The following is a 12,187-nucleotide window of genomic DNA, read 5'->3' as shown; positions in this document are numbered from 1 at the left end:
CAACTTCAAACTTAGTACACACGTTCCCTAGGCTATGATATATATTTAAGGAATGACTGTAATATTTTTTCTGTCTATGAAGAAATAACATTAAAAATTTGGTGCACACTGAATAACGCGCGTAGCGGGTTATTTAACAGTGTGCACCACATTTTTTATGTTATTTCGAATAGACAGAAAAAATATTACAGTCATTTCTTATAATTTAATACTAAATTCCATTTTAAACCGTAGAAAACCATGAAAAAACGTTGATGACGTCACGGTCACATGACTAAATTATGTCTATGGGCTCATAACAAAATTACGTCAGCCAATCAGAAGACGCGTTACATCCAAAGTTAAATTATATATATATAACTCGTCTAAACATCAACCCAACAATGTTAGATCTGTAAATTTGCTTTCGCAAATTTTAGGTTCTTCCCTCGCCGGGATTCGAACCCATGCTACTGTGATATCGTGACACCAAATCGCCTGCACTGCAGCCGTCCCGCTAGACCACACGACCACCTGGGCTCTCATATATATATATATACAACTCGTCTAAACATCAACCCAACAATGTAAGATCTGTAAATTTGCTTTCGCAAATTTTTGGTTCTTCCCTCGCCGGGATTCGAACCCATGCTACTGTGATATCGTGACACCAAATCGCCTGCCCTGCAGCCGTCCCGCTAGACCACACGACCACCTGGGCTCTCAAAAAAAGAGCTTTCGCTGGCCATGTGTTACCTTTCCACGTCAGTTTTAATCTAGCGGCGTACTACAGTACATGATATATAAGGCATGAAGAAGTTATTGTTACAGATCAGCTAAATTATCTATAGTAAAGGATCCTACAAATTAATGTAAGATACAGTCACAGAAAATAATTATATTCATAAGTACGTCTGAGTCAGTGACAACCCTACAACAGATGTATCCATCGGATCGCCATCAATGATGGTGATACATGGCTGTGTACATAATGTATATACAACTCGTCTAAACATCAACCCAACAATGTTAGATCTGTAAATTTATATGCTTTCTAATTTAATTGCCCAATTAAACTTTTGACCCCAGATAGTGCAAGTTTCAGGTTAAAGTTTTTGGTCAAGGTAGTTTTTGATTTAGTTAAAGTCCAATCAACTTGAGACTTTGTACACATGTTCCTTGGGTTATGATCTTTCTAATTCTAATGCCAAATTATATATATCTTAATTTCACGGTCCACTGAACATAGAAAATGATAATGGGAGTGGGGCATCCGTGTACTATAGACACATTCTTGTTTTTATACATAAAACGGATGTCAACAAATGATATAGGATCTTGTAGCTTGTTAGTACTATAATACCAACTTATTTAACGTGTTTAAATTACTAATTTTATGCAGTTCGTCATTTTCATGCAAAATGTCGCACACTGTCGAGAAATTTGTTAAAAGTTTTTTTTCATATATCTTTTAATCAGAATATCTTAGTTAATAATCTCATTCCTAAAATATAATCACAGAAAAGGTATTCACAATACACGCTTTATTTCAATCTTATTTAAGAGAACGGGAAAATATTTGTTGCGGGGCTCATATGCCGCGATTGACTTCTTAAGTATTTTTTGTAAAGGTACACACATGTAACACGATCGATATACTTGTATTGCGATATGATATTTCAATTTATCACATGTTTAGTAGTAAATACAGGCCCCAGTGGCGGATCCAGGGTGGTGGGTTCCGGGGGTTGGACCCCCCCCTTTATTTGGGCGATCAATGCATTTGATATGAATGGGAGCGTATAGTTGGAACCCACCCTTTACTCTGGGTTGGGAACACCCCCCCCCCCTTTTTAGAATGGCTGGATCCGCCACTGGGCCTTTTTGCTGATATTGGTGTCTCGGGATGATACGACATATGATACGGATTTTGCCATGTATTATTCTCTATACATTTTATACCTGTTTCATCATGGAAGCAATAATCTAAAAATATTTATTTTCAATCGAAATGTGGATGTTAAATTAGTAGGCGACCCAATGTCCAACTCTAGGGGTCTACTCCCTATATACAGGCGGAAACCCAATTGAAATAGAACAAAAGAATCGAAGCTCTTTGTTAGAGAAGTCGATAAATGTTTACTGTAGTGTTTACTATAGTAACAAAAAAAATAAAAATTAATAGAAACAAATAAAATGACAATTTTTTCTCAATTACGAAGTGTTCTATTTTAAAAACGCCATTTGCATAAGGTTTCAATTTATCTAATACATATAGTTAAGCAGAACAATTAGATATCAAGTCGACGACATGGGTATCTATCAAGTTGGATGTAGAAAATGCATAACCTCGATTTTTTTGAAAAAAAATACCACGGACGAAGAACATATCAATCTATAAGTTCCGTAATTTTCGTGTCTGCCCTTCCATTATGTGACTCAAGAAAAAAAATTAAAAAATGGGTAAAAAATGTATCGAAAAGAGAAAATTGAGTGCACCTTTTTATGTTAGGACGTGTTTTAGTTGAATATTTTGTCTTGAAAACGTACAAAGCAAGAATATTTGATACATCATCTCGCTTCAGTTTCTATCATTTTTATATATCAAAGCTACAGATTGACTTTATAACCTAAAATATCACGGTACTAAAAGATGAAATATATTGGTCAAGTGGAATACTTATCTAATGAATCATAAAAACAGAGTAGGTGTGTTCGAATAGCTATTTTTTTTTTACTAAAAGTACTTGACGACAGTCTACGGAAGCGTATTAGCGCCACACATTTTTTTTTTATTTTTCTTCCTATGTTTGCGATTTGTTTTATCTTATTTCTTATTTAAGATTCAAAGGAAACAGTAGTTATTAATGGAGGAGGCTGTATATAATAAAATTTATCACCTTTGTAGTAATTGCAAAGTAAACTGCTTAAATAATTAGATCATATCAATGACTAATAATGAGCAGAATAATATAAGAAGATGTGGTATGAGTGCCAATAATTACCTAATTAATTTTTACCTATTTTTTTTTTGGTCTATGAAAGTAATTTAATAATTGTTTCCAGTTTATATTCTAGCTCTGAAAAGACCTACGGTGACTTTTATCTTTTCTTTTGATATTCTCAACGCATCTTCTAGGATTTTATTCTAATAATCAGTACAAAGAAAGATAACTCTATTCATTCTAGGTGACAATATCTCAAATATTTCCTACTGGAAAACTATGGTTTTTCATGTTATTGACTAACAAATCTATTTACAGAGAATGTTAACTATGAGAAAAATTATTCTCATTAAAATCCCTCAATTTAACATTTAACATAATGAATTCTACCAAATATTCTTCTGATAGCCTTTCCATTCAAATTAATAACAATATTATATTAGTACACATAAGAACTGAAGAAGATAGAGAGAAACTGAACAGACTAAAAGCTACATTGGAGACCTATTGGTAAACTTCTGATGTTGTCTGTTATATGGCCGGGTTGTTGTCTCTTTGACACATTCCCAATTTCCATTCTCAATTTTAAATGATTAGCAGTACAAGATCAACAAAACAGAGAATTCTACCAGACTGATAAATATAATACGTTTCCTAACTATGGCATAACATGTAATATGCCATCCAAACAAAAACTCCCTAGACACCCCAAGTGGAGGATAGCACTAAATGTAAGTTTTGCGTAAATAAATTTGAATTTGAGACATTAAGCTGACAAAAGGAGAAAGTCCAGTAAGACCCCATTTTGGACCCAAAATATAGCAGTTTTACAAAATTGTTTAAATGTAAACTTTTAGCTATTAATTGGAAAGTATAATATTTCTGTTAATACATATTTTTGACAATACAATGCACATGCATCGAGTACGAGCATGATTTAGTCATGCTAAATTACCGAAATCTTCATAATTTTATCATTTGAGTTAAGTTGTAATACTATTTGCAGGGGCGGATCCAGGATTTTGGAAAGGGGGGCGAATATTTTTTTTGGACCTTTTTTTAGGCTAAAAAACATAAAATTAGTGTAAAATGCACTTTTTAAACGGTTCCTGACTTTGGGCATGTATATTTCATAGTTGCTGTTAAGTGTAAGGGTTAAAAAAATTTGATGCCGTATTCTCCCCATCATGTATTTGTCTATTGTAAAACGTTTGGATAGATTCAAAGCTATGTACTAACTGAATATATTTGATGAGGACTTGTCAGTAAAAAAATGACATGGAAAATTCTCATTTGTTGTATGTTAAGTTAGTATAACCTCACAGATTTTTTTGTTGTAAACAAGATATATGCCGAGTTACTCAATGCAATTTACAATACGACCGACACGAGTTAAGACACAAACTAGCAATTTCTATCCAAATGTTTGGTTGAAATGTTTCAGCCAACAAGGAAAGTGAGGGGTTCCAAATCAGCCAAAGGCTACGAATAAGTCTAAAATGACAACGAATTTACGAATGACGGTCGACAAATGGAGACATAAAGGCCACACCCAGCAGGCAGGTTGAGGTCGGGCCTTGAAAAAGGTATTCAATATATCAGTTCGGCGAAAGAGACATTCCGGTCGGATATGGGATTTACATGCAAACCCCCGGCCCCCCAAAACTAAGTCCGTTTATTATTAATCATGTTCATTTAATGCTAAATAATTCTGTTGGAAATTTTTGTTTCTAATAGCAAATAAGTGGATAAGATTATTTTTTTCAATCCAGATAAATCAGGCTAAGAATTTGTTTTCTTAAACATCTCAGACTACCCCCTCAAATCAAATGGTCCGTACCTTAGACTTAAATTCTATGTAGAGATTACTGACTGGGGATCATTATTCAGCTATGTTATTAATAGGCTAGGGCATGTGGGGTTGATATGTTTTCGTAGGTAAATTATATTGCTGTGAAACTTTTTTTTTCATGAGAGTGTAATAGAGTATAACTTTCTGTTTGGTGGAATTGTGAAATAGAAGTCAGTACGTTCCTGCTCAATTCTTTGTCGCTTTGTAGGTGTCATGCTTGTCACCCTTGATGAGCAGCATAAGCAATGTGTTACTGTAATTTGAATTTGGAAATGACTGAGTGACGTTTTTCGACGCACTGGTTAACTACAGCGTAGCGAATCACATGACTTTGACATAACCAATAATATATTACAGTAAATACGAGTAAAATATATCTGTATAAGTAAAGAGGAAGGCGTACGCCCTCTACGCCCTCTACGCCCCCTCTGAATCCGCCACTGATTTGATAATAATACATAACATATATAAAGGTTGAGAGTGAATGCGGATGTGGCCACCTTCATTTTAGACAAAAGCCATATTATGAAAAGTGACATATTATGGCATATTTGATAGATTTTTCATATTTAAGCTTAAATTTGAGCGTCGTCAATGAGCAAATCAGTTCAAATTTTGCACAAAAACTTATGGAATCGACGGAAGTAGACACTTAAGTGTTTTAAAAGTGTACAAAATCTTCCATCAGATGAACCTAAAATTTGATGCCAAAACCATACATATAAATGAAAGTTTATACAAATTATAATTTGTACATGGTTTGTGTACAAGTTATAAGTTTATCTTTTTGGACCAGGTGATAAAAGTTTATCTTCTTAAATGAGTACAAATTATAATTTGTATAAACTTTCATTTATACACAACACATATATATGTAAGTATATAAAGTGCTGATCCGTTTCGTGTGAGTAAACTGTAAAACTATTTGGCTGGCATTGACATAGATTATAAGGCTAAATTTTGATACTTATATTGGTAAAATACACAGGAAGGAATCTCAGCAACTAAATATTTTGAAACGTTTGGGAACTTTTTTAAACAAGCTAAGTAAGCTTATTCAGTACAACATATTTATTTTGTCAAATGTTAGTTTCTGCATTTCTGTAGCGAGAAAATTTCCCCCAAAAATTAGAAAAAGTGCAAGAAGGAGTACTAAGGTTTGTTTGTATATGAAGATCACTCAAGCTCATATCAGCAGTTGCTTGAAAAGGCTAAGATGTCTTCATTGCATATCAAAAGACAAAGAGCAATGGCAATTGAAACTTTTAATAATTAATTTATCACCTGTCTGTTTACATGATCATTAAGCTAGAAGTTTTAAACTTACAGCTACTACTCTTTTGTCTACCTGACCATTTAAGAACAATAGTTTTTCTCAATTAAGAGTCTTATACCGTCCTAGAATGGTTCGAAATGCTGTTGTTGGTGTTCTGCCTGTTGATAATATCATCATAAGATATTGCTCTAAATTTTGCATTATGCCTTAAATTTTACATGTGAGCTATATTTTTGATTTTTGCTTATTTCTAAGTTGTGCATGCTTAGTATTTAGTTGTGCTTCAATTTTAGTTGTGCTTGATTTTTGGCATGTTTAGATGTGTATAGTTCGTTAATGCTTGGGTATGTACTATTTCAATATGGCTGTGCTGTTTATATGCATTTGAAATAATTTGCTGCATATGATAAATCTTATCTGCATGTTCTGTGTTTAAATGTTATGAATATATATATATATGATTCATATTTGCAAGGATTTCAATTTTGTATAGTATACAAATCCTTGATATTCGGTGAAAGGCTCTCAGGAGATGTTGGAACGTTCTATATGTGAACCAAATAAAAATAAAACTTTTTTCAAAAGAATCTTTTTTATTCACAAAATTAGGGCCTCAGTAGGGAATATAGCGTATAAGGCAGCAACTATTTGATTTTCTAAGAGGGGGGGGGAAGGGGGTGGGGGGCTATGGATTTTTTTTCTGGACAAACTTTTTTTTCACCTGCATGGAAAACAATCTAATTTTTTTCGCGACAAGTCGAAAACAATTTTTTCTTTCAATTTTTAGCATTACATATAGTGGCAGCTGAGGGGGGAAACGAACATTTTTTTCCCCTCACAATCAAATACAAATTATTTTTTCTCTCCAAAAACTGGAAACAAACTTTTTTTCCAAAAAAAAAAGGCCATAGCCCCCCCTCCCCCCGAAAATCAAATGGTTGCTGCCTAACTGAACAATATTTTATTAATCTTTCAAATTGGAGAAATAGCCTGCAGTACACTATAAAAAGAAATCGATGTTTGTGCAATGATTTTACTGTATACATGCTTTTTAAAGATCCAGATGTTGCAAGCAAATCGATCGGATGGGTCTTAGTCACTTTCGCGCATGATCTTCTGTTGATTTGGGGACCAAGCCAGTCTGGATACAAAAAATGGAAAGAATGATTACTTATTCACTGTGACAAGTTCTAAAAATGGTAAAAGTATACTCAGTACCCAAAAACAAACTGTCAATTTTTGACAAAGTTATTTTGCTTCTTTTTACATTCTCTACATGATAGACAAAAGGGGGAATAATAAAAAGTATGTGTATTCCCAGTGACAAATATTTCATGCTTGTTGTTGAAATATGTGGTTAATATAGCAGAGTACTTATGATCAAATACAAGATAGAATATTTTAATGTTTGGTTCACTATAATTCAACTTCATTTATCTATAAAAATAGTCTAGATATGTGTTACAACTTAGCCTACAGTTAAATAAGTTCAAATTAGACAAATAATATGAAAAAATAATAATAATACTGTAAATTTATAAAGCACCCTATATAAAAAAATAAAAAAATTTTTTAAGGCGCTGTACATTCAACATGGAAATTAAAACAATCAATTTCAACAACATAAACCATCAGATTCCTATTTAATACTGTCAGAAATAAAAACACAACAAAAATGCCTACCATGAGAACAAGTCAATAGCAGAATGTATTACCTGTATAATTATTAAATAGTATATTAAAACAAAATACTGAAAATTAACAATTTAGGCGAAAATCATGCAAAAAAAGCAAAAACTCTAAAATGACATTCAATAAATTGCATTAAAAGTGGGCAAGCAGAAACATGAAAAGAAAAACACAAAATATTGTCCCAAGTGTTGAACTAGTACACATTCCTGTTACCTGTTCTATATTCTCAGAGACTAAGTGCCATGCTGTACATAATATACTTATTAATTGGTAGAGACTGTCAGACCATGTAAGGCACAAAATTGTCAAAAATGAAATCATATGTGTTTTTGCTAACCATACCTACCCTTATTTTAAGTGCCTACCAATACACTTTTTATACCATTTTGAAACAAGCACTGTTAAAGTTAAACTGATTCCCTTATAGTAACCTATTTTTTTCCAATTTGAATTAGTTTAAATTGTCAGAGTTATACACCTTTGAACATTATTTTTTATTAATAAGTTTCTTCAAAAGTTATTATTTTATTTTTGGATATTGTATATATGTAATATATTTGGAAGCTGTAGTTATCAAATTAAGCACAATTTTTAAAAGAAAATCAAAGGAAATGAAATTTAATTGTTAACACAAATACAAATATACAAATACTATTATTGGCACAAACTCATTGACTCATGGTTAAGACCTATTACATATGTATAATTATATTAATTGACATGGTAGAATGAAAAGTTACATATTGATGTATCCTATTAGTTCAGCATTTGAAGTATTTCTTAAATTTAGACACTCTGATATGAAAGAGGAAGACAGTCTAAGTATTAATACTGAGCTATTGTTAACCAATAGAGATATGTTTTCATCAGTGGTAATGTTACGCTGTATTCTAAATATAACATTAGTTTTATTTTCTAATATTTCTCGTTATGAGGTAAATCTATTACATTGAAATAAGAAATGTTGTTCATCCTCAATTTCCCCATTTTTACAGACACAAGTGTTAGGAAAAGTTCTTGAAAAAGAATGCACAATTAAGGTTAAATCATTTCCCTTCAATAATTTTTTGCATTAAGTAAACTATCTATGCCATAGATGGCATAGAGTTATAGTAGAATTAATACTGAAATAGTTTTGTCTATCTGTAATACTTTTCCAAAACCATGTGTTTGAAAGCTTTCATACATAGTAAGACTCACTTAAAATGGTTGCCATCATAGGTAATTGACCAATTTGATACTAGTATTCCATTTTTACATGAGCAATAGGACTTTGTCTTTTTGGACCAACTTACCTGTAGCATAAGGACACCTTGTGGAATGACACTTATCTCAGACCATATGTTTGAATATTAAGTTCAGGGGCAGATCCAGGATTTAAGAATATGAGGGTGGCACAATTTTTTTATTTTTTTATTTTAAAATTATAGAAATATTCATTTTTAAGCTGAGGACAACCAATGCTTTTAAAATTTAAGGAAGGGGGCACATCTGCCACACTGAAATCCATCTTTGATTTTGAAGTTGGATTGTTTGTCATAAAGTATTTTTTATCCAAGTATATATCCAATTCAGTTAAGTCATATGCATAGAAGGTCTGAAGAAATTATTATATAACTTGTGATATCCCAGTTTTCCCCCTAAAACCATTCAAGCTTACATCGATGTCAGTATGTCCTTGTAATAATCGTAAATTTCTTTATGATTTAACAAATGCGTTTACATATTTAATATTTAATGTATCTGTGTAGCCATTACAATATTAGGATGACAAGAAGCATGTTGTACGAGTGCGACACTGCTCTCAATTAGATGAAAGTAAGTCATTAAATACATGCTTTGCTTTAGGCAGTCAATAGTTGCAATACATGAACATGATCAAATTAATGGTCTTTCTGACCCACACTTGATTATCAATACTTCAAGCTTAAACTGGCTTTACAAATGGACTTTACTTAATCCATTTGTGTCAATGTTGATATTGTTTATCTTAAAAAGTGTGGTATTTAAATGTCTCCAATTGTTTGAGGGGTTGGAAAGAAAATGCGCGGTAAAGGACATGTGATAAAAATTTCATCTTTATCATATTAAAAACCACTGTAAATTAAATTGGTATTAGGATTAAAGTAAGGTGTTAAAAGTAAGTTAAAACTTTGTTTTTTTATCTAAATATATGTAAACAACTTTTAACAATCATTTATAGGCTTGAATTGGTAACAGTTTCGTTGTATTTTTTATGTTTAAACTTTTGTTTAAATTTGATTTATTAGCCATATCATATTCTTTTACTTGATAATAATAATACTGACTGCTATTGTGGAAACAGTCTTTCTTTTCTGTGTGATTTATCTACTATTGAGTTATTCAAATAGTTTTATTACAAGTCAGCTTGATGGAAGTTAAAAATATGTTTGTAGCATTTTTGATAATGTTAGTAGGAAAAGGATTTATATAAGCAAGCGCTTTATCTGTCAGACTAAAAACCATTTAATATATTTATTGAATTCATTTATATCTAGAGGGAAAAAATGAACACATATATACTTAGTATTCTGTTGGAGATCTATGTTGACCTCCAGGTAACTTTTTGTGTTTTTTATGTTCTTGGGTTGCTGTCTCAGTGCTGTATATGTAACTGTTAAGAGATTTTACCTTATATCAAATCTGTGGATAAGCCTAAGAAAATTTAATTATTTGCCTGTGCTACTATAAAAAAAGTCATACCCGTAGCCAGGGGGGTTCGGGGGGTTCAGACGAACCCCCCTTGAAATCAATTAAGCACTGTTAAAGTCAACGTTTTGTTCAAATTGTGACTGTTACAGTCGAGTTCATGAGTCCAAAGAAACCCCCTTGGAAATTCCTGGCTACGGGCCTGAAAGTTCCTTGTAGATAACACAATTTTAAGGCAGTTGTCTCTTCATGTACTGCTCACAGTTGGCATGGTTCCAAATAAATGACCACAGAAAGAGGACAGTGCCCCCTTTATTTTGGCTTGCTTAATCACTGAAAGAAATACTTTTCAGGGATACATGTATTGATCATTTACATCAGTTATAATTAATGTAGTGCAGAAAGGACAGAAGGAAGCTGTACATCTTTATCTCCGGCTAGCCAAGGATCTAGCTAGGATACAAACTATTGATTTTGAGGGACATTTAGTCATTTACATTTATATTATGCATATTAACCATTACTGTACAGTTTCTATTTGTAGTACATGACAAACATGTTATATGCCTTTATATAACAGTAACCTGTTTTCCTGTATGTGTCAAAAAGGAAATTGTATCATGTTAAACTTAACTTGTTGTTATATATTTATATATATATATAATTAAAAAACATTTAGATTGTCCTTTTCAAATGAAATTGACTAATAAAACTGTAGCAATGTCACAAGGATATATTATGTTGACTCAAAAGGTATTTTAATTTAACAAAATCAACATCAGACAACTTGCTGCATGCATTTGAATTGTAATTTAAATATTTGTTTGTAGAAAATGGATTTGAAATCAATATTAGAGTTAAATAACTTAGCATAGTTATGTGAAGAAATAGCTGTGTAGCTATACCTGTACAGGTAGCTGTTTAATCGACCAATAATGATGTGTTTTGATCATTTTCTTTGTGCACCTTAACTGTTAATCCAGATTGATATAAAGAAAAGGAAGTTGTCATTTTGTGGCAGGAATGAATCATGCATTTTTAAAACTGTGTAAAGATTAAGTCCAGGCTAATAATGTATATTTTCTCTAAAGATAAGTTCAGGATTATGTAATTCTTCTTCTATAAAATTGAAAATCTGATTTGCTTAAGAAAATTAATTCAAATATTAAGAGCATGAGCTAAAAAAATAATTACAAAAAATTATGAGCATGAAATTTGGAGAAGTAAATTTACATCTAATCTGTAATAATTTGTTGGGGATGTGCTTCATAACTGTTCAAAACTATTGAAAAATAACATGAATAACAGTATCAGCTCTTTTACTAAATGTCAACAGTATGATATTACAATAAGTCAATGGGGACAGATATCCATTACAGTCTCAGTGTGTGATATCAACATCATATAATTAAGACACAGATCAATGTCAGTCATTCCTAGTGTTTGATATCACTATCATTTAATTGGGAGAGATATCAATGTCATGCCTAGTGTTTGATATCACTATCATTTAATTGGGAGAGATATCAATGTCTTGCCTAGTGTTTGATATCACTATCATTTAATTGGGAGAGATATCAGTGTCTTGCCTAGTGTTTGATATCACTATCATTTAATTGGGAGAGATATCAATGTCATGCCTAGTGTTTGATATCACTATCATTTAATTGGGAGAGATATCAATGTCATGCCTAGTGTTTGATATCACTATCATTTAATTGGGAGAGATATCAATGTCATGCCTAGTGTTTGATATCACTATCATTTAATTGG

At 31.9% G+C, this 12,187-nt stretch overlaps 1 protein-coding gene across 14 annotated transcripts in view; it reads left to right on the top strand.

The window, feature by feature from the left end:
- The first annotated feature begins 7,131 nt into the window (after positions 1–7,131).
- Positions 7,132–12,187, top strand: part of LOC139484620 (CAP-Gly domain-containing linker protein 1-like) — an 81,638-nt gene continuing 76,582 nt past the window's right edge. For 9 of the 14 annotated variants that reach the window (XM_071268431.1, XM_071268430.1, XM_071268425.1 and 6 more), the window contains exon 1: positions 11,120–11,167. In XM_071268431.1, coding sequence (XP_071124532.1) covers positions 11,135–11,167 — 33 coding nt within the window. In that variant the 5' untranslated portion in view covers positions 11,120–11,134. Of the gene's footprint in view, positions 7,252–11,119; positions 11,168–12,187 lie in introns of those variants that run through there. The other 5 variants (XM_071268433.1, XM_071268427.1, XM_071268418.1 and 2 more) reach the window with 3 other exon arrangements.

The sequence above is a fragment of the Mytilus edulis genome, chromosome 8, assembly GCF_963676685.1.
Source record: "Mytilus edulis chromosome 8, xbMytEdul2.2, whole genome shotgun sequence".
NCBI lineage: Eukaryota > Metazoa > Mollusca > Bivalvia > Mytilida > Mytilidae > Mytilus > Mytilus edulis.
The sequence above is the reverse complement of the archived record's forward strand: the minus strand, read 5'-3'. Positions and strand labels throughout refer to the sequence as shown.